This window comes from Drosophila navojoa, chromosome 3 (genome assembly GCF_054131105.1).
Source record: "Drosophila navojoa isolate 15081-1374.11 chromosome 3, UAZ_NAV_1.0, whole genome shotgun sequence".
Lineage (NCBI taxonomy): Eukaryota > Metazoa > Arthropoda > Insecta > Diptera > Drosophilidae > Drosophila > Drosophila navojoa.
In genome coordinates, this window is record NC_142891.1 from 401,642 (window position 1) to 424,438 (window position 22,797).

The following is a 22,797-nucleotide window of genomic DNA, read 5'->3' on the forward strand; positions in this document are numbered from 1 at the left end:
CGACTCGAGTGTACCCCTGTCAGTTTATCCGCCTATCCACTCATCCGACCGACCTCAAACTAGAATATTACATTAATTTGAGCTTTCCCTATAGGCAGGCCCCCTTATAAGCCGTTTCTTATAAATAAAATAAATTTGTTATGTAATTTACTTGAATTCCGTTCCAAAATGGAAAATAAACCAATTTTAAGCAATGAGAACATGAAATAACTGAACATAAAATTATCAATCAAAATCAAACGGGAATAACTACTAAAATTTCAACTAAGTGATTCAGAGTATATAGGGACAAATCTACTTTTGGTTTGCATTGAGCTTGTGTGACCCATTCGAGCCGCCCGGGAAGAGGCCGCGCAGCTTCTTGACAGCACCCGGAATGGAAGCCATGGGCAGAGCAGGGGGTGGCGTGCCGGGCAGCATGCAGTAGGCGACGAGGTGCATCAGCCGAAAGGTGGCCTGCTGGTAGGCCTGGCTCTGGGCGAAGCACTGGCGAATGCGGTGACCCACTGTGGCGGCGAGGCAGTTCTGCAGGGTCTGAATTTGCTCCTCCTTCTCCTTGATATCTTTCTCGAGCTCATCAGTGTGCTTCATCAATTTGCTAGAAATTGTGAATTATAGAAGGGGAAAGCGATTGCAGTTCAAAGTGCACAGCTCACCTGATATGCAGCTCTGTTTTGCACTTGTACTCGACGAGGCTCGAGTTGGACAGCCTCAGCTGCTCCGCAACGAGGGCAATGTCATCGCGCAGCTTCTCCACATACTCCTGCTTCTGGGTCAGCTCGAGTCGCAGCGATTGCAGCTGGCTGGTCAGCTCCTCGATGTCGAACTTGGCTCCCTGGCACTCGATCTGAACGCGCGCTAGCTGCTCCAGCTGCTCCCGCTGCAGTGTGTTGGCCTGGAAGAGCTCCTTCTTGGTCGCCTGCAGCATCTCTTGCAGGTTTTCGATCTCCTGCGCCTTGAAGGCGTTGTCCTTGGCCATCTGCTGCTTCTCCTCGTTGGTCTGGCTGAGCAGCAAGGTCAGTTCGTTGTAGGACAACTTTGTCTTAGCGCTCTCCATGTAGGATTGCTTCAGCTGGTCGTTCAGCGTCTCGTTGCGGCGCTTCTCCACAGCGAACAGCGTGTTGTACACGTGCAGCTGGTTGCGGCTCTTGACAAACTGTAAGAAAGGAAGTAGGCCACGTTAGGCACGGGCGCTCTCATTATTCCTTATCAAAGGCTTTAGCCGATCTTACATTGCGCTTGAAGTCCTCGACCTGCTCGGTCAGGTGCCGCACTTCCTGCCGCCTGCGCCGCCAGGAGCGCAGCATGATGGTGTTGAAGATGCGCAGGCTGGCGACGCGCAAGTCCTGGTCCCCGTTGATCACGAAGCGAGTGCTGCCTAGCTGCGAGGTGCCCTGCAGCAGCAGTTGGGTCAGGTGCTCGTTCTTGATAGTAAGCTGACCCGTCTGCTGCTGCTGGTCAGGTTGAGCCGGCACAAGAGCGTTCGAGCTGGGCACATGGGCCACCAGTTGATAGTTTCCGGTGCGCCGGGCCTCCTTGAAGTCCATCTGGGACACGGACTTGCGTGCTCGATAGTTCAGCATGGCCGCCGTCTGTTGTCGCTTCAGCGTCAGATATGGAGGCAGTGCTTCCGTCTTGGACTGCGGCTTTGTCGTCGGCTCGATATTCTCCTCCCTCAGTCTCTCCGGCTTGGGCTGCACCTTGTAGACAGGCACGCCAGATGTGGACACACTGGCGCTCAGCGAGTTGTCCGACGACGAAGGCGTCAGCATGATAGCCCTCGGCAACTTCAGCAGCTGCACATTTTCCTTGTTGTCCGCGCTGCAAAGTAGAGAAAAATCCTAATATTTCTCTATGCTCACAGAGCCAATGTACCCGGCTAGACACTAGAGACACTAGAGTCTATTTACTCACCCCAGCAGCTTACTGTTGACCTGGGCGCGTCGTTTCTTTATTTGGGCCCCAAGGAGCGCCTTGTTGTATGGAAGTCTGGGCGAGCCCTTCACGGAGCGGGGTGAATCCTCGCCCTGCTTGGAGAGCAGTACGTTTCGGCGTATGCGTGGACTCTTGGCAAACATGATCTCACTTTCAAAATGTCAAGAAAATGGTTTTTGTTTTTCTTCACAGCTGAATATATTATTTATCAAAAATAAAACGCAAAATTAAATCAATATAGTTGCTGAATGTTTTTGTTTTTTTGTAGCTGCGTTCAGTTTGTTGAGGAATATAATACTAAAATCATAAGGGGCTGTAATCTTTCTCTAAAATGTGAACAGGTCAAGGCCTACTATTTATTTATTATTTATTTATTTATTATTTATTTATTATTCATTTATTTCATTTATAATTTTTATTTCCTGAGCTCACTAAGAGTGATGGTTTCGATTAGCGTATGAACAGGCAGAAGGAATGTGGCAGAGTATATAATCTAAATCAGGGCGAAGATCTGAGCCTATAAAGCCCTGTCCGCCTGCATTTCCTTTAAGTAATTCCTCCAAGTATTGGCACTTAGTATTTCCTCTCAGTATTTCCTCGAAGCATTAACGCTTAGCTGAATGATCACACACTTCACTTTACTTCACTTCACTTCACTGGGGCCTGGGCGACTGAAGAAATGCTGCAGCCGCAGCCCTTTATATAGGGCAACTTACACTCGAAGCCTAGGTCGCTCTCAACTGCTTAGGAGTCGTCGCAACCGAGCTTTAAGTGATCAGTGGGAGCCCTCTCTGCTGCTGCTTGCACTCTAACTTCGTTTGACTTCAATAAAATAAATTTATATGATTATCTCTAGTTCTTCTGCAGTCCTGGCTCTTCGTGGGCAGACAGACAGTGAGCGAGAGAGAGGTGGAGAGACAGATTGTGAGATAGTGAGACAGGGAACAAATACGCATAGTTAAATCTGATTGCCTCATTACGCTGCTTAATAATATATGCTCAAGAATATATGTATGTATATGCTTGGCTAGGCTAAATGAATAGCTTTGTGCATTAATATTAATAATAATTATATCGCATGGTCCGGCTCAATTTCTAGCTATTCCATTCTATGCTCACTTTTATTTATTATTTATTTATTTATTTATTATTTATTTATATCATTTATAATTTTTATTTCCTGAGCTCACTGAGAGTGATGGTTTTAATTAGCATATGAACAGGCAGAAGGAATGTGGCAGAGTATATATTCTAAATCAGGGCGAAGATCTGAGCCTATAAAGCCCTGTCCGCCTGCATTTCCTTTAAGTAATTCCTCCAAGTATTGGCACTTAGTATTTTCTCTCAGTATTTCCTCGAAGCTTAATGCTTAGCTGAATGATCACACCACTTCACTTCACTTCACTGGGGCCTGGGCGACTGAAGAAATGCTGCAGCCGCAGCCCTTTATATAGGGCAACTTACACTCGAAGCCTAGGTCGCTCTCAACTGCTTAGGAGTCGTCGCAACCGAGCTTTATGTGATCAGTGGGAGCTCTCTCTGCTGCTGCTTGCACTCTAACTTCGTTTGACTTCAATAAAACAAATTTATATGATTATCTCTAGTTCTTCTGCAGTCCTGGCCCTTCGTGGGCAGACAGACAGTGAGCGAGAGAGAGGTGGGGAGACAGATTGTGAGATAGTGAGACAGGGAACAAATACGCATAGTTAAATCTGATTGCCTCATTACGCTGCTTAATAATATATGCTCAAGAATATATGTATGTATATGCTTGGCTAGGCTAAATGAATAGCTTTGTGCATTAATATTAATAATAATTATATCGCATGGTCCGGCTCAATTTCTAGCTATTCCATTCTATGCTCACTTTTATTTATTATTTATTTATTTATTTATTATTTATTTATATCATTTATAATTTTTATTTCCTGAGCTCACTGAGAGTGATGGTTTTAATTAGCATATGAACAGGCAGAAGGAATGTGGCAGAGTATATATTCTAAATCAGGGCGAAGATCTGAGCCTATAAAGCCCTGTCCGCCTGCATTTCCTTTATGTAATTCCTCCAAGTATTGGCACTTAGTATTTTCTCTCAGTATTTCCTCGAAGCATTAACGCTTAGCTGAATGATCACACCACTTCACTTCACTTCACTGGGGCCTGGGCGACTGAAGAAATGCTGCAGCCGCAGCCCTTTATATAGGGCAACTTACACTCGAAGCCTAGGTCGCTCTCAACTGCTTAGGAGTCGTCGCAACCGAGCTTTATGTGATCAGTGGGAGCTCTCTCTGCTGCTGCTTGCACTCTAACTTCGTTTGACTTCAATAAAACAAATTTATATGATTATCTCTAGTTCTTCTGCAGTCCTGGCCCTTCGTGGGCAGACAGACAGTGAGCGAGAGAGAGGTGGGGAGACAGATTGTGAGATAGTGAGACAGGGAACAAATACGCATAGTTAAATCTGATTGCCTCATTACGCTGCTTAATAATATATGCTCAAGAATATATGTATGTATATGCTTGGCTAGGCTAAATGAATAGCTTTGTGCATTAATATTAATAATAATTATATCGCATGGTCCGGCTCAATTTCTAGCTATTCCATTTTATGCTCACTTTCTATGAGGACCGACCGCCGACCGAATGCGAAGTGATTTTATTGCAGCATAAACGGATAGCCAGATTAGAGCGAGTTAACATGCATGCTCATTTCTTGATGGTTCAATTGCACTACTACTACTATACTGGTTTAGTATTCAACTGTTTTAAAGTCTTGTCCAGCTGAAGAGGAACTCAGAACTGTCCACTTCCTTCTTACTCCGCCTTCGACTTCTGCCCTCAGCCCTTCACACATTCGCACATGCCATGAGTTCTGCTAGCTCCTCCTCCACACTTTCAGGTCGATTTCGTGCAGCATCCGTTTACTGATTGCGGCTCATTTGACATTTGTGGCCAGCAGCGGCTAATGGATCCGTTATTGGAATTTGCGCCTTGTCCTCGCTGTTTCGCATGTCCAGCAACGGTTTTTGACTGGGCCCATTCAAAAACGCATTTTGACCCCGGAGGAGCTTTCGTTTCCCCACAATTTCACCACGGCGTATGCGCAGACCGAAAAAGCTTTTTGGGGCAAACTTTTGAAATGTTTTGGTGTTTGGGCGCCTGTTGGCGGTTTCATTGACGTCGCGGCGCTGCTGGCAATCGGTTGCATTGGCACGGCACAAACGAATCGAAAAGAAGACCAAACCAAAGCCGACAGGTGCGAAATTGAACGAAACGAATAAATGTTTCGAAAATATTGAAATGCAGTTGAAATTTTGAATATCTTTTGAAAGTAAAACCCATAAAATATCAACACGTGCATTTATTGTGTTTAGTTCTGTCTGTGCTTGTGAGTGCGTGAAGTGTGTTGAAACGAACAGTTCCGAAGAAAAACATCATTCAAGTAAATATTGAAATCGATTTGGGGTAAGTTTGGCCACTATAAATAATTCGTATGCCTCTAAGCGGCGTGATTTATGTGCTGTGCATTGCAAAATCCGTTTATAAATGATTGCTCATTAATGAATTCAAGTTGCTGGCGTTTATCAATGAAATGGGTTTCTCCAGAAGCCGATATCAAAATTCAATTCTAACTGGCTTAATCACCTGTTAGGCTGCTACTCCAAGTCAATCTCTACCTGTTGCTCTCGACTCTTGCGTCTGGGGAAAAAGTAATTAAGTAAAATGCTCAGCCAAGACGTCAGATTCAGATTTAGGTTTTACGTCACCGTAGCTCAAGCGTTTCTATATATGCAATAAATTATATAATTTTGCTGAAGCAGTTACGTATCGTGGGTCAAGAGTTCTGGGAACATTTGCTCACGGCTTCAAGTGGAACTCTGACACCTGTAATTGCAAAAGAACAGGTGCTTGACACATTGATTGTGGCCAAACGCAAATCAAAGAAAGTCTGATTTGAGATTATGCCAAATTACAGTTCCACTTAGGTATTCAATTCTACTCAATTCTCTATTCAATTCTCTTCATTTACATTTGATTAATTTGATTGAGCATATAAAATGTATTTTTATTGTGTTTATACTCTTAAGACTATAAACAAATTGGCTAGCAAAAGTATTCGTTTCTGCAGCTCAGTTTCACTTGAAATCATAAATCATGTTCCTAAATTGATTTAATGCGATTACAAATAGCGATATATAGTTATATCAGAGAACCATATGAAACGTTGCTATGTTACGATAAAATATAATCTTAATCCCCTCTAAATGTAAAGTTTTGCAAATCGTTTGATGCATTAACTGAAAATGCAGTCGCAATTGCAATGCTGGAATTGGAATGCTGCAGTTTAGGTGCAACCTTTGCACGTATCCAGTTTTATAGTTCAGTCAACAGCAGCAGCTAACCTCCCTCTCACCCTCTCTCTCTCTCTCATACACTACTACTGTCCGCTGGCGATGGCACTCACAAATCGCTGGCGCATTAATTAATTAATAGTCAGCAATATTCGTATACGAGGCGAGTCTCTAATATTTACACATACACACATGCCTGTGGCTATCCATGTATGTACATATGTATGTGTGTGTGCCCATAAAGACGGGTCGTTGCGGTTACTATTGTTGACTGTTGTTGTTGTTGTTGTTGATTTGCTATTTCAACAAGCGTTCGTTGGCAAAAACAATATACAAATTTACTTGGACAAAGTCTGATGTGTCTTTCTCTGTGTTTGTCTTACCTTTAGTTATTTGTTGTTGTTGTTGGTTTTCTAATAAATTGTGAAATTGTATATCGAATACACATCGATCCAGATCCGGACAACCTTGATGACGGCAACACGGTCGCCGCCACTTCCATTGCATGCGGAACACATACACACACACACACTCGCACACACAGACACAAGTTCCAGCTGCCCCACAGCAAGCCAGTTGCAGTGTTGCCTTTCCAGTTGAGGCGATTGTGATGTAACCATTGTCGGCTGGGTTAGTTAATACGAAAAAAAGTGGAGAGAAAAAAAGTGATTGGCTGACTGGAAAATTATGCACAACTGGAAAGGCAACGCCGTGATCACGCTGAGCTGAGCTGAGCGGCTGTGCCGAGAGCATCGTTGGTTTCCGCATGGGCGCACGCACTCGCTCTCCCTCTCTCACTCTCTGCTCACTCCCTCGCTCGCTCACTACATCCCGCTTATCTGTGAGCTACATGTGGAGCAATTGCGTCTTTGGCCGATGATTCATACACAATTCGGGGAATCCGAAACCGAGCCCAATCAAGTGCTTCAAGCCAAAGCAACGTCAAAGCATCAGGTTTTGTTTTATGCTTCTTCTTTCTATTCAGTCGTTAATATGGCTAGTCAAAAAAAAATAAAAAAGAGAAGAAGAAGAAGCTTGTTTCATCGAGCGCTGATTGTTGAAAAGCAAGTTTTTGTTTGTAGTTTGGGTAATGTGAGTTATTCAAGAGCTCAAGGAGGAAGACTCCACTGTAGTCTGATATGAATATGAAAATGAATGTGCATTTAGTTTCGGCTTCTTTTTGTGGCTTCTGCTAAATTCTCTGATTTGTATATGCATGTTTCCACTCTGGCATTTAATAATACCACATAGAGTATTGCTCAGTCGTCCATGTCTGACCTGATTGCTTAGCAGTTCAGTTGTCCAACGTTTGAGTTCATTTTCATTTGTAATTTGCTCATCTTGTGTGTTTTTTTCAATAGGCTATCGATACTTTGGAACTCTCTCCTCCCCCGCCTCATTCTCTGCCTTTCTCTCTCTCTCTCTTTCACTCTCTCTCTCTCTGCTCTGTTTTGCGAGTGTCTTGAATTTTAATGGTTTGTCTTGAGGGCGTCGACAGCGCCGACCTTTTGCTTGGCTCTTTTGTGTGGCCTGCATATGAGCGTTTATTAAAGTGTGTGTGTGTGAGTATTGGCCATAAACAATGGCCTTTACTTTGCTTTGCCTCGCTTCGCTTTTAAAGCCAAAGGAGACAAAAGCAATTACAACAACAACAACAACTACAAGTGGTTGCCCAACTAGCAGCTCAATTGCTACTACTTTTTACTCGGCCCCTCTGCATGACGTCGCACGTCTCTCGCTTTTCGCCTCGACCCCGCCTCTACGTTGGCCGCTTGTCGGGCTTTTGTTAGCGACTCTTAAGTGTGTGCGTGCTCGTGTGTGTGTGTATGACCTTGGACTGGCACATGTGCCAGAATTGCAGATAAATGCGTTGGAGTTTACGTGTCTTTTGTTGATTTCTCCGATTTCCCTATCGGGGAGTATATCGATTTTATCATTGAACATGTCAGTAGAGAGAGGTAGGCATACTTGTGCATCAGGTATACTATCTTCAAATATACTCATATGTATAAATATAGCAGTGAATAGAAATCATGATACGATAAAGGATAGAGTCCTATGCTAAAAAATACTGCTATAGCCAAATCGAAAGAGTATTACAACTTCGACTCTCTCAATATTGTTTACCATTTCTAGCTCTGCCTCGACTACCTGTCCATTTGCTAAAAGACAAAAACACAAAGGAAAAACAAGTTTCTTTCAGCTATGACGTTTTCTCAGCTCGTGTGACGTCACACAATGCAATCAAATCAGTTCAGCAGCTGCTATAAGTGTTCGACTATGTTGCTCTGGATCTCCGCATGCGACTCGAGCTGCACATCACAATTGATTTGTTGCTATTTTTGGTGCGATCTTGCCTTTGTTTTACGTTTTACGTAATTTGTGGCCAAATTTTCCAGTCGTGCATTTCGGCCAGAGCAGCCGCGAATGTTTTTTGCATTCGTATTCGTTGCCCACGCCGCGTATACTTGATGTTGTTTAAACTTTGCTTTTAGTTGCCACACATAAACAGAAGAAAATAAATTGTGCAACTATACGTACTATACGACGTCTATGCACACAATTTTCTGCACCATTTGCATCGAATTTAAATAGAAACCAAATTGCTGGTGGTTTTTATTTTGCATTTGTGTTCAGTTTTTGGCATTTTGCGCTATTTGCTTAAATGACTGAAAATCAACGTTGATGGAAAGGCAAACAAAATCAAGTCAATAACTGCTGCCACTGCTCAGATACATGACCTTAGATGTTTTGTCTGCTTTTAGCCATCCAAACACACACACACACGAATATATAAATATGGAATTTTTTTGTGCTTGATAATTCACGTTCAGCTTTGGGTCGGTCACACACAAACCAAAATTTCCTGGAAAGCAGATCATAATAGAGCTGTCAATAGCATGTGTGCGAAGCTGAGCAAGGGAAATACCTAAAACTAATTCTTACAGGTGTCAAATTATAATTGAATGCTGGAATAGTTTCTTAATCGAATGTGTGGAAAGTCTTAATTTTTGATTATCGATCTAAATTCACTAAAATATTTTCGACATTTGCTGACTGCATCATAAATTGTGTACATACACTCAGTCTAAACAAATTTGTAGCCACCACCTGCATCTACACATACACACACTCACTCACACACAGATATAGCTATAAAAGTGTCGACGCCTCGGCACAGCCACTTATAAATCTCCGAGCTGCTTGTAACGTCATTAATTAGCAAAAAAATTGGAGTGGAGAGCGCACGCTTCCAATATCGTCAAATAAACAAAAAGCTAAAGAACAGCAGAGAGCAGTGCACAAAACGCTGGCAAAGAATGTGGCTGGCGAGTGGTAATAATGAAAACAAAAGTTTACGAATGGAATGGCCGCCGATCGGAGCGACGGAGCGGCGATAACGCCATCATCAAGCATACGATGTGAAGCATACGACAAGTAGGCGAGTAACACACGATAAACACACGCGAGCGTACATGAGCCTCAAGCTGGGCGCGATTGCGATTGCGATTGCCTGCATGTATAAGAGTGTACCACACATACATAAACCACACATAAGAACACGATAAGAAACAAACAGCAGGCGCAGGAACAGCAGCTAATTTAAGCCGAGCGCGAGAGTAAGTCCGAGTAGAATATCAAGAATGCAATTAGAAGAGCGGCAGACGAGCCGAGCCGAGCGAACCAGTCAAGTCGTGTGTATGTGTATGTGAGCAAACGATACCAAGAACACAGTAAATAATTCTTAATAGAAGCAATCAGCAAAGGCGTGGGCACCAGACACATTTGCAGGCACACGAATCGGCCCTGCCTGTGTGTGTGTGTATGAGCGAGTATGTAGATAAGTAGACGAGCTGCAGACGCTGGCGCTCGTGCCTGACCGATTTCCCGAAGACAAACAAGCCGAGCCGAACTATTCAAGCCGAGCGCGAGTATCAGTGTGAGCGAGAGAGCCAGAGCGAGTCGATCTGTGGAGCGCCAGCAAAACTCAGCGCTCAGTTTGAAACGGAAGTTTGTCGGCGCGAGATGTGATTTGCAGTCGAGTCGAATTTTGATTTCACTTTATAGATCGTCGAAGTCGCCGTCGCCGTCGCCGTCGTCGTCGCATATTGTGCAAGTCACACGCGAGCGTTTGAATGTTTAGATTTGTTAATTATACGCGACACGACAGCCAGACAACGTTTATAAAACAACAATCAGCCCATAGAGTATACACGCTACCTATACATCCATACATATATAATACGTATACACATGTGTGTACGTGCAATGCACAAAATATAATAATAACTTAAGCCAATTATAAGCCGCGGTGTTCTATAATTTATTCGCGTTGTTTTCGGTGTTTCGCATCAAGCAAAAAATAATACGGAAAAAGCGAGCCGCTGAGCGTGGTAACTAAATGTTGTTTGATTAAATCGAAATAAATATATAGAGCGAAATGCACTCAGCTGCCAACTTAAAATTCAATCACAAATAATAAAAGCAAATTTATAATCAAGTTTCAAGCATTCGCCAAACAAAAACTGAAAAACAACTACAACTACACGAATCTGTTGCGGTTGGCAGTAATAAATTGAATAAACAAGTCTAACGCGCAGTTTGTGCCCCACACTTAGGTTCGCATTTAAATACTATATACTATAAATGTTGTATATACTGTATGTGACAATCAGCCCCCATATATCATCACACACATCTCAACTCTGTAAATAACAAAGAAAGAAAACAGTGAGAACGTTGGGTTACTGACTGCAGAGTACTAATACAAGGCTCCCAAACATTGCCAGATCCACACCCCAATCGGAGAAAATCTGTAGACGTAGTAGATGTAAACAGAGTTTGTATTATATAATTTATGTAAAAGCAGATTGAAGCCTTATTTGAAGAAAAGTATACAATTTTACAAGAAAATAAATACAAAATTGAAACGTTTTGAATGATAGCGAAATAACACAAAAATATACTGCATTTGATGCTTTTAATAAGCCGTTAATTAAGTGCATTTCTTGCTTTAACTGCACTCACAGCCATATACATATGTATAAAAATATACATACCCATTTGGGTGATAAGCCTGTTCGAATGACCTTGCCTAGAAGTTCAAGCTTTGATTAGAAAGCAGCGGGCTTTATCAATCAGAGCGAGCAACAGTTGATAAGATTCAATTCTAAGAATTCGAGCATTTGCCGGTTGGCTGTGTAAAATATATTTGATTTGGTATATTCTGAGAATTCTTCTGACGAAGAGTGATAAGTGTGCCTAATTTCATTTTTCATTGGCTTTCTACATTGTTAATCTTTATAAATATCCGCTAAGTAATTCCAACTTCGATGTACTATTCATGCTATCTATAAACCTAATATATACAAAGGGATCTCCTAAAATCTTGAAATTATAAATGGCCAAGAATGCGCCTCTTGTTTCCCCAAGTGTAGGAACTGTACCCTGCAAAGGCATATCGTATATCTAAATAGCATGAGTATAATTTATTCAAACCTCATGAAGGCAACTGCCATTATAGCATTTATCAAAGTTTTTATTGCACATTTAATGAGTTTTGGGTTGGGCATTTGTTTAGTTTTGTTCTCGACTCTGCGGCAATTGGCATCGTTTTTGCAATTACAATATTTTGGATTAGAAATTCGTATGTAGAGTCAAATAAATATGGAGGCCCCAGGGATAAGGCGAGTGCGTTTCAATTTTTATAAAAATGTGTATAAAAGGAAATAAGACTTGGAAGCGGAGGTGAACATATCTTAGGTACAGCATAATATATATAAATAAATATATATATATATATATATATATATATATATATATATATGCCAAATATATATGCAATGGCATAACATATGTATACAACATATATCGATCCATACAAAAGCACATCGGCAAACATTCATTTTCAAGGCTGACGCAAATATTTATATAAACAGTTTGTAAATATTTTTACAAGTGAGGGAAAAAAGTTTATAAAAATCTGCGCTGGCATCTGGAATATTTCGTTTAAATATTTCATTTGCAATCAAAGCGATTCGAGTAAAGCACACGCAATGGAAATTGGGAATTGGAACTCGGAGGTTGTTGGGGCTCTGTTTGCCGCCTTCTTCTGGCCGGGTTAAAGAGTACTTTTGCTAGCGCTTCCAGTAAGGTCTTTGAGGCTTTGGCCGTGGTTCGGTTCTCCATGCACGTTTATACTTTTCTGGACAAAAATAGCTCGACGGACAGTCATGGTCAAAGCAACTCGAATATCGATTTATCTGCCTGGTTCCCCCTCTGGCGGCAGCGTGGCAGATCTGGCTTGTAGTGCGGAGCTTTTGCATTGTTTTTCAGCAATTGACGAAAGCAAACAAATAAAAATAAAAACACACGCACAACGCTTCACACCTTTTGCACGCACATCGAATACGTGTATATACAATCGGAGCAAGCCTTATGCTCATAAACGAGCAATTCTACATTTAAAATTTTACTAAAATAATAGACAAAAGTTTATCTTGAGGTAATTAAGCTATGCACAAAAGAAAACTAGCTGCAAGACAAATAAACAATTTATTAATCTTTTAAAAAAAATGAGTGAAGAAGCGAATTGATCAAGAAACGCGAAGATATGCGACTTCCGAATGCTCTGCCAGTTTATATAGCAGTTTGTAGGTTTGAGAAATATACAGACATGTGGAGGATGGCCCAAGAATAAATAAAAATCTGGCTTTCGGCTCTCCTCTAATAAGAATATTTTCCATACCATTTTAAATATAATTCAACAATTTACTCTTCTTTCTCAACTTTTAGAAATGTAAATAACTTTTGCTAATGTAGGCCTGAAAGTCTCGAGTGTCTAGCCAAAAGTCGAACTGATCGATCGATTCTGTTGTCGGACATCACGCATACGCCTTGCTGTACGTCGAAAGACAGCAACCGCAGGGCGGGGGTAGCCGAAATGGAACTGAATTGATTGAATTGTGAAAAGTTTTTATCGCAATATAATCAAATGCTGCGGCTTGTGGGAATCGCGTGAGAATTTCGCTTCGTTTTCTTGCCATTAGAATGAAATTTTTCTAGCGTAACGAAATTTTTGCCTTTTGCTCTTCTGCTCTTCCTCTTTGTCTTCTTCTTTCTCTCTTTTTTTGGCATATTGAAAATGCTTTTGGTCTCTGGTTTTGAAAACTTGTAAGGCGCTCGCAACGGGCGCACAATTTCGTTTGATTGCCCTGAAAATCGATTTACTTTTAATTGTGTTTGATGTACATTTAGAGACGTTAACGCACGTTTCCCTGCCGCTGTCATTTTAATATTGGACCCAAAAAAAAAAAAAAAACGAAAAGCAAAAAAAAACTTTTGCTTGGGCCTGTTGCAAAATGTTCTCCATGTGCGTGCTGACAATTGAATTAATTGACTTTTAATTAGTTTTGCAAGCGGGGAAAATGTTTAAACATGCTTCACATTAAACAAAAAATTACACAGAATTCCGCAACAAGTTTGATGAGCTTGCGATTATTTTTTTAGCACCTGTTCCAGTTAATCGTAATACTTCTGACTCAGCTGAATCATAGATTGGCAACATTTTCAAGCGCCGCGGGCTATTCCAAAAATACCTTCTCACCCAGCCTTATCGAGGCGATCCAAGCTGATAGGCGAGTTCTTGTGCGGACTTTCCCAGAACAAAATCGAAGTTTTGTATATACTTATGCCTATATATCTTATATCTGCTCTATAGTTCGGCATGTGCCAATTCGATTTCAGTGATAATGAATAAATGATAATAATCATAATGAAATTTAAAAGACGAAGGATTAGTTAATAACTGAAGTTTACTCACGCTAAATCCTCTCATGCAAAGAGTATATTCGCCTTCTTTTCCGCCCACAGCTTGATGACCAAAAATTTGTTGTGCAAACCTAAAGAAAAACTTCCGCCGATAAGAAGGGGTAATACTATATTTACTCTATCCATTATGAGGCTTGCCTGGCGAGGTGTGACAAATCAGATGAAAATTAGATACCAAATGTAGACAATTCTGACTCGTGCGAGTATTATGCAGTCTGCACGGTTCTTATCGGTTTGGTTGCTGTTGCTTGCTCCCACGACCTTAGACTGATAATAATAGATGATTCCTTTAGCAGAGTTTCTATAAATTGAAAATCAATTTTTCTCTACTAATGGATTTGCCGTTGACCTACCGAAGGCCGCTTTGAATAGAACTATCAGCTAGCTACGTCAGCGATATAGTTGCACAAACAATATCGTAAAATCCTACAGTTATTGATTTTCACACACACATGCAGCGGGACAGCACTAAAAAAGTCCAGCAGAAAAAATATTTGTGTGACAGGCTGTTTGAAATTTTTCACGCGCAGATTTGAGTGTAGGAATTATATTTGAAATACATATATAAATATTCATAAGCATACATATATAAAATAGAATAAATGACACACACATACACATGCTGGCACGTCTGCACGCACACACATGCCAGCTTATGGCAAAGTTTCGCTTAAGCACTTGAGGTGCAAATGGGAATGTGCTCCATGGCATACTTCATGCCACATCCCAGCCAACTCGGCTAGTCATCGTTCTCTTCGTCATGTCTCTGTGTGTTTGATGTAGAAGCTTATAAAGCGCACCCAGCGTAAATGTGTGTGTGTGTGTGTGTGTGTGTGTGTGACTGTGTTTGACTGGGTGTGATTAGGCCTTCATTTGCTGGAGGAGCCGGGAGTTGGCTGGGCATGGCTTGGTGGTGCGTGCGGAGTTGTGGCACTTTTTTGGGCGCTGGGTCCATTGAAGTATTGCTCAGGTTCTCAGCCCAAAGGTTCGGGCGCTATTTGTCCATTTGCTTTCATTTTCTCTATTTAGCTGTGTTTACTTTCGCTTCAGAACGCGATTTTCCAATCGATTGAACACATGACATGCTCCAGCCGCAAGCTACTGAACTCTGCGTACACACACACAGACACGTATGGTTGTATGTGTGTGTGTGTGTATATATATATAGAGCTCATATGTGGCCCACAATAAATAGGATCACATATGGCACCGGCTGGCACCACTGGAGGAGCCAGCCAGAGACCAAATGTAATTCAAAACTCAGCGGTAAATGGCTCAGGCGAGCGCCCTTTAGACTCCACTTGGATTATGTCGAGTGCGTCTGGCGTTGATTTCATTCTATTCTATTTTTGATCATATTTAATTAATAATTCGGCTTTTGTTTTGCTTTCTTTCCCTTCTGTTGTTTTTACATCCTTTTCGGCTAGCGCTTCCACTTCTGCATTTATTTACGCATCAATTTGTGGCGCTGATTTATGTCGCCGGTCCCCCAGCAACAATGAGAAAAGCCCAAAAGCAAAACAGCCAAGCACAGCGCAGGTCTTGTTGTTCGACTACCAAATACTCTACCACACAAGGCCACAAAGCCACTCTCACAATAAATTGAAATATATTCTAGATTCCTCAACAATGACCTCTACCTTCATCTATGACCTCTACCTGGGCTAATAGTATCAAAATCTTATACTTATTAGAGAGTTCAAGTTCTGTTAGCTTAATACACACACTGTATAGGCAGGACTTTGATGATAACCAGCAGTGCCTAGCTAAATGCGAATTAAATTGTTTCGTTAAATTAAATTCGTTTCACTCACTTAAATATACATTTATTGAAAGCCGCCGTAAACACACACTTGGGGCACTTTGTATATGCAGGGTATGAAATCCGAAAAAAAAGCTTTGCCTAAATGCGAATTAAATTTGTTTCTCTCTAACCCACCGGGAGGCTGGAAGGGGGCTGAGAGAGAGAGGCCATGCGGGCTGTCTTAAAGTATTAGCAGCTCAGTCAACGCTCGCAGGATGCGAGCTCTTGGCTAGGAGTTGTCGCAGTCGTTGTCCTTTGTCCTCTGTCTGTCTGGCTGAGCTCCAGCAATTGCGCAATTTTAAAGCGCTCTCCGTTGGGCGTTTAATTAAATAAAAAATTTACACTGACTAACAGCTAAATGTAGAGCGCAAACCAAAAAATGAAAAGGAAAAAACAATTTTTAATTGAAATTTAAAATGTTAAGCTTTCATTTAAGTTGACATCAAATTAGGCTTCGGAGGTTATATAATTTCATCTATGCAAAGGCAAAAATATAATCTGGCTGCGTTCGTATCGATCTAACAATAGACCGTAATTTTGTGGCTTTCCTGCTTTTCCTTAGCTGCGTAGCTCTGGCAGGAAATTGGAAGCTACCCCTCTCACTCGCACCTCCTCCCCTCCCTCTCACTCTCTCTCTCTCTCTCTCTCTCTCTCTCTCTCTCTCTCTGTCCCTCTCGGGCGCTATTACGTGAAAGCTGATTATATAAAAACATATTTGCGTTACACATTGTCATACACGAAGAAGAACCCAAGTCCCGCTCCCTTGCCGTGCTGCCCAGTGTAGCTAGCACAAAGGGACGGCCGTCGAGTCACTTGCTGAAAACCTCCAGATGACCACGTCGACCCACATTCGCTTATTACACAGCTCAGCTGGCTTCGGGCCGATGACTGACGAAAACAAAAACGAAAGGCAAGAAAATGTAGAGCCGTAAAACGTGATGTACGTAAACACTCCGCCGTAAACACTCACTCTCCATGGCCGTTGTCCGTTGTCCGTTGTCCATTGTCCATTGTCTGTGTGGTCTGAATTGCAAGTAAGATGAAAAAAAAAATAAATCTCGTGTAGCAATTGTTGCTGCAATGTTTTCAATGTAAACAGAATTAACATATGCAAATTTTTCGCCTGCCCACGTGCGGACATATATACGTTTATTATACGTATTCGCACATATATGACTGAGTGAGAACTATACGATGGATGAGTGTTTGTGTTTGTGTGCCATATAGACAAGTTGCCTGTCCGAGGCGCATGGCACTGTGAGACAGAAACTGAATATTTTAGTCCAAATGATATATTATAGACAAGCTATATTGTATTATTTAAGTATTAAAGTATTATTAAGTATTATGAGAGTAAAATCCAAATTTGAAAATACCTTTTAAGATTAGGTAGAAATATATGAAATACGTATGCATAATCATTTGATATTTATTTCGGTTCGGTTTAAGAAATTGTTTTTCATTTTAAAGCTCACAAAATTTATAAAAGATCCCCTAAAAAGTATTCCATGGTAATATTATCACGGATCATTCATCAGAATTATTCGCGATAAGAGAGCCTATTAAGCAATATTGAAAAGTTAAAAGGCTATCAGCAGTTGTTAACAATTGTTAAAAGTTCCCCTCCCCCGCGCCTTAGCTTCCACTTCAACTTGTCAGACTCTCAATTGTGCTTTATAGAGTGTGCGATTGCACTGAGAGCTTGAATTATGTGCAGAAAATGCAAATGTCGATGGGGCGCGTGTGGCGTCCTGTTTTGGCACGGCAGCTTGGCAGCCAAGTGCTGTTAAATATGCATTATCATTATAATAACCTTGATAACTACATACAAGCGACCGGTTTACTGCCTTTCTGTAGACTAGAGAATAAATACGGCTGTAAAGCGGAAAAACATATGCGGAATAGTCGGAAACTGCGACTGCCATGCATACACTTAGCATAAATTACGCGTTGCAAGGATTACGGCTAATATAAACTACTGAATTTGATTTACGAGCATCTACATATATACAAACTGCATATAGACTGCAGCGGCTTGTTTACAAATCTATCAAATAAACTTCATTTGCACACTGATGGGAAAAATAAATATTATTATACATGCGAAAAGTTTATAGAAGAGGCATGCATACATGCATAGCTGAATATGAAAATGTATATATACTCCCACACGCGAACAGGCTTATGCCCTCTCGTATTTGTCTGCGTGCTCTTGGAGATTATCCTGATTATCCTTTTTTACGACGCCCACAGCCATTGCTCCTGGCAACACCATGGCACTGCTAATCGAAGCATAGAAGCTTGAGAGCCTTTTTGAACTCATCTTTTCATGACCAATACACATGCGTGTATGCATGCATGCATACATATGCACACATACATGCGTAGTACAATTATTACCCTATCCTGTCACTACCCCACTGAGCACTATTAACCGTGCGAATCAAAGCATGAAATTCATGAGAATCGCATAGAATGAATATAAACATAAATAGAGAAGTGTATAAATCGTATTACTTTATACATAAATAGAATGAACACATACATGTATACTTAGATACGTACACCTATTTCACCTATACACAATTTACATTCGAATCAACTTTTTTTATTGATTTGTTGTAATACAAAATAGGATAGCAATCAATCATAGAAAAGTTCTTTGCTGGTGCCTAAAATATATTTACAGTAACCGATATCTATAAATATTTCTTATAATTATTGTCAGCAGCAAATGGATATTATGATTATATTTGAGCCAGCAGCAAAAAGTTGCGAATCAGTCAATCAATCAAACGAGAATCCCAACGAAGTTACAGATAAGAGGATATATCCGCGCCTAAATAGATAAGCCATTATCATATATTGGATAAATATACATATTATTTACACATCATTTAGACACACGATCCAGTAACTCTCCGCTAATCCATCATTATTCCAATTGCAGGCAAGCAACATCAAATGGCAGAGGACGAAATCTTTGGCGATTTGCGTAAGTAACTGTGTTAGATGTATGTGGGCATGGCCAAGGGCTGCCATTAATATGGGTAATTAATAGCCACAGGGTAAGCATGTGGCTTCAGCATAAGTGGGCGGGCCACTGGGCTTTGGTGTGTGGCTTGCTAATGAATAATCTAGCCACAATAACTCAATCGGCAGAGGGCTTCATTAGACTCGCAATTGCGTCTGGAATTTTTAGTGGCCGCATTAAATCTCAGCTAAAAGCCAATTGTAGTGGTACTAGTTGTTGTTGTTGTTGTTGTAAACAACAAAAAGAAAACGAAAATGAATGAAAAAGCGCAAAATATGTGTGGAAAAAATTCGTCTTTGACGTCAGTTGTTAACATCTGGACTAAACGGCGGTCAAAGCGGCTAACAGCAAATGTTGTTGTTGCCTCCGCTTTGAGGAGGAGCATAACAATGGCCATAGATGTGATAGATGGCATGCCGCAATTTAATGCCGCGCACATCTACATAATTCATAAATATATATGGGGCTGACACGTACAGCTCGTAGTCACACATGTATCCTACAGATACAAATATACCTTTTATAGATACTTTGTTCTGGCGATGCCAGCAAATGTATACAAGAATGTGTGTGCATGCATGCATGTAATTATATATGTATATGAATATGTATAGACGTATGCATGGGTGGATGTATGTTCAGTACTGCCTCTATTGATACTTCCTATAGAGATTTTATATACTATTTATACTCTATATATCTCCCTCTATCTATCTCTTGTAGAGGAAATCCTTAATGCCAGCGAGACAAGCGGATCGACCATGCCGCAGACTTTTCCACAGTCCGCCTCGCTGCCCGTGATGCCGTCCCACATACCGCTGTCCGTGCCGGCAGCGCCGGCTACTCAACGCCGACCGTATATAAGAATTATCGAGGAGCCCACGAACAAAATTATACGCTTTCGCTACAAGTGTGAGGGACGGACGGCGGGCTCGATTGCCGGCATGAACTCCACGCCGGAGGCAAAGACCTTTCCCACCATCGAGATTGTTGACTACAGCGGACCCGTTGTGGTGGTCGTCTCGTGCGTGACAAGGGACAAGCCCTATCGCCAGCATCCCCACTGGCTGGTCAGCAAGGAGGAGGCCGACAACTGCAAGTCGGGCGTCTACAGCAAGAAACTGCCGCCCGAGGAGCGGCGCCTCGAGCTCCAGAAAGTGGGCATCCAATGCGTGAAGAAGACGGACGTGCGTGAGTCCCTAATGCTGCGCGAGCAAAAGAATATTGATCCGTATCATGGTAAGTGGCAGAGCGGACGATCCACAAACTCTCCCCTCTCTCTCTCTCTCTCACACACACACACACATTTTGTCTCGCTGCAGCCAAATTCGATCACAAAGACAACATCAGCAGCATAAATCTGTACGAGCTCCGCCTGTGCTACCAGGCCTTCATCAAGGTGGGCAACAACAACGTTCCCCTCGACCCGGTTGTCTCGTCGCCGATCTACGGCAAGAGCAACGAGCTGACCATCAATCGGCTGTGCAGCTGCTCGTCGAAGCTGAGCGGGGGGGACCAGATCATCTTGTTGTGCGAGAAGATCTCCAAGGACGACATCCGGATACGTTTCTTCGAGACGAATGAGGCGGGCGTTGAGGTCTGGGAGGCCTACGCGGACTTCCAGCCCACGGACATTTACAAGCAGACGGCCATAGTGTTCCGGACGCCGCGATACCGCAACACGGAGATCCAACACAGCGTGCAGGTGAGTGGATTGCGCTGAGCCCCACTGAGGCAGAGGCTAACCGAGCGATTGATCTGCTTGTCAGGTGGAACTACAGCTGGAGCGACCCTCGGACCGAGCGACGAGCGCTGCGCTGCCCTTCGAGTACTATCCGAATCCAGGTATGCTAACGTTCGGGCGCCTGCAGCGCAAGCTGAAGCGCAAGCAGGAGCTGGACGTCTTCCAGCAGATACTTTCCCTAGATAGCGAGACGACGGCCACGAAGTATTCGTGCCCGCCTCTCGACCTCAATGAGGACGAGAACACGGTTTCATCGGACGAGCAGCAGAGCTCGGGCACCCTGAATGATTTCGAGATCGCGGTGAAGAAGCTGCAGCTGCGACAGCGCGGCGAGTCGGAGGCCAACGAGGCAGACGCCACGCAAACGGAGTATACCGACGGCATCGAGAATGACAATGACCAGGAGCCTGACATGGAAATTGAGCTGGAGGTGCCGCAGTTGCTGCCGCAGCTCGCCGACGACTGTACGCAGACCTCCACGCCCATGGAGGAGATCCTGCAGCAGCCGCAGCTGCCGGCGCGCCCACTGAGCACCGTGGACAAGATCAATGAGTGGATGCGCAGCAGCGAGTTCGAGAGAACGGACAGCCTGACGGTGGAGAATGGCGACACGCCCACTCTCTCGCACAGCACTGCCCAGACGGCATTCACAAACGTGAGCAGCTTGACGGCCAACACGACCATAACGAACCAGCTCGACGACGAGGAGAAGCCCCAGGGGGGCGAGGGCAGCGCCTCGAGGCGCGATACTCTAGAGAACGCCGCCCTGAAGGAGCTGCCCGTGGGCGAAGTGGAAGCGGACGCAGTGAGCGCCAGCGCCCAGGCCTCCGTGGATATCGACGAGAATTTCGACGAGACTGCGACCTACACGAGTCTGCAGATCGCCTATAAGCATCCAGTGGAGATGCCACAGAACCAGGTCAAGGAGCAGCTCTACCACGTCTCCAATCCGTTCAGTCAGCTGGACGAGGCCGAGCTGGTGGTGCTGACCAATCCGCCGGCGCCCAAGATTCAAGTGAATGCAGCCCAAACGCCAGCCACGCCTCCTTCGCCGCCGTTGCCCCTGCCGCCGCGCACGCCCTCGCCAGACCCCGAGAAGCGGCTGCCGCCTCTGCCACCCAAGCCGCCGAAGCGCAACTCCCAGGACCTGAGTGTGAGCGAGCAGAGCGCCTCCAACTCCGTCAGCCACTCGCTCACTCGCTCGCGCAACGGCAGTGTGAGCTCCACGCGCACCACCCCTTCCCCTATCATTATAATGCACACGCCCGACCAGAGTCCGACCAAGCGACTGCCCGCTGCCGCGACCAGCAGCTCCGCCACGGCCTCCCCTAAGAAGCGCCAGGGCTTCTTCTCGCGCCTATTCTCGCGCCGTCGCAGCAGCAAGAGCGAGGACGAGCAGGAGCAGGGATCGCGCGCTACCACGCCCACTGGCAACCAGTTCAGCCTGGGCGCCCCGAACCGCAGCTCGGTTCGCTCCCTGCAGCCGCCTGGCTCGAGTCCACAGAACAGCGCGTCGCAGCGCAGCGGGCGCCCAGTGGGTCGCAGCTCGAGCAGCGTTTCGGGCAAGCGACCCGCTCATCTGGACGCCGACGTCATCCACATACCATTGAAGGGCGGCGACAGCGAGAACAGCCTGTTGCGCCCGGAGAGCTACTCGAATGCCAGCACCCTGACCTATGGGCGTCCGCTGGACCGCAAGACGCTGAGCACGCTGCAGCTAGCCGATATACCCATTAGCGACGGCAACATGGAACTGGTGGCCATCGCTGATCGCCAGAGCATCAAGAATCTGTGCGAGGGCGCCTACGGCGTGGTGCTCGATCCCAGCGTCGACCTCTCGGGAGCGGAGCACTTCGCCTTGTACACCAGCAAATCGCCAGAGCCGGAGCGGGAGGACGGCGGCGGCGGCGAGGCGGACGTCTCGGATTTCCTAAATGCCGATGAGATTGCGCGCCGTCTAGCCGAGGCCAATGGGCTACAGTGAATGCTCTTTGCAGTTTAATCTACAATTTTCTTCTAGTCGTCTTTTCTTTCAGTATTATATGCGTGTACCTCTAGTCACACACACACACACACATAGAGTATCCAAAACACAGTT

At 43.8% G+C, this 22,797-nt stretch overlaps 2 protein-coding genes across 4 annotated transcripts; one reads left to right on the plus strand and one right to left on the minus strand.

Moving 5' to 3' along the window:
* Window positions 1-134: 134 nt before the first annotated feature.
* LOC108649267 (uncharacterized) lies at window positions 135-2,252 on the minus strand. The gene is made up of 4 exons (XM_018098237.3): window positions 1,915-2,252; window positions 1,233-1,821; window positions 657-1,156; window positions 135-598 (listed from the first exon to the last, which is right to left on the minus strand). The coding sequence occupies exons 1-4, from the start codon at window positions 2,076-2,078 to the stop codon at window positions 295-297; spliced, it is 1,557 nt and encodes a 518-aa protein (XP_017953726.1). The 5' UTR covers window positions 2,079-2,252; the 3' UTR covers window positions 135-294.
* A 2,843-nt stretch (window positions 2,253-5,095) lies between these two features.
* Dif (Dorsal-related immunity factor) lies at window positions 5,096-22,683 on the plus strand. Of its 3 annotated transcripts, none has more exons than XM_089256891.1 (5): window positions 5,096-5,400; window positions 18,823-18,916; window positions 19,679-20,194; window positions 20,278-20,660; window positions 20,725-22,683. In XM_089256891.1, exons 2-5 carry the CDS (start codon window positions 18,886-18,888, stop codon window positions 22,681-22,683), a joined length of 2,889 nt encoding a protein of 962 aa, XP_089113017.1. In that variant the 5' UTR covers window positions 5,096-5,400; window positions 18,823-18,885. The 3 variants fall into 3 exon arrangements, with proteins under 3 accessions (XP_089113017.1, XP_017954163.1, XP_017954166.1); XM_018098674.3 differs by lacking the exon at window positions 5,096-5,400 and adding an exon at window positions 10,219-10,906 and having other exon boundaries at window positions 18,872-18,916; XM_018098677.3 differs by lacking the exon at window positions 5,096-5,400 and adding an exon at window positions 10,688-10,906.
* The last annotated feature ends 114 nt before the right edge of the window (window positions 22,684-22,797 follow it).

Bases quoted from the DNA above. Each gene is read 5' to 3' on its own strand.
- Dif (XM_089256891.1), top strand. From the start codon at position 18,886: ATGGCAGAGGACGAAATCTTTGGCGATTTGC. The intron at 18,917-19,678 runs GTAAGTAACTGT...TATCTCTTGTAG, and splicing joins CGAAATCTTTGGCGATTTGC to AGGAAATCCTTAATGCCAGC. The intron at 20,195-20,277 runs GTAAGTGGCAGA...GTCTCGCTGCAG, and splicing joins GAATATTGATCCGTATCATG to CCAAATTCGATCACAAAGAC.
- LOC108649267 (XM_018098237.3), bottom strand. From the start codon at position 2,078: ATGTTTGCCAAGAGTCCACGCATACGCCGAAACGTACTGCTCTCCAAG. The intron at 1,822-1,914 runs GTGAGTAAATAG...TCTACTTTGCAG, and splicing joins GTCAACAGTAAGCTGCTGGG to CGCGGACAACAAGGAAAATG. The intron at 599-656 runs GTGAGCTGTGCA...CACAATTTCTAG, and splicing joins AAAACAGAGCTGCATATCAG to CAAATTGATGAAGCACACTG.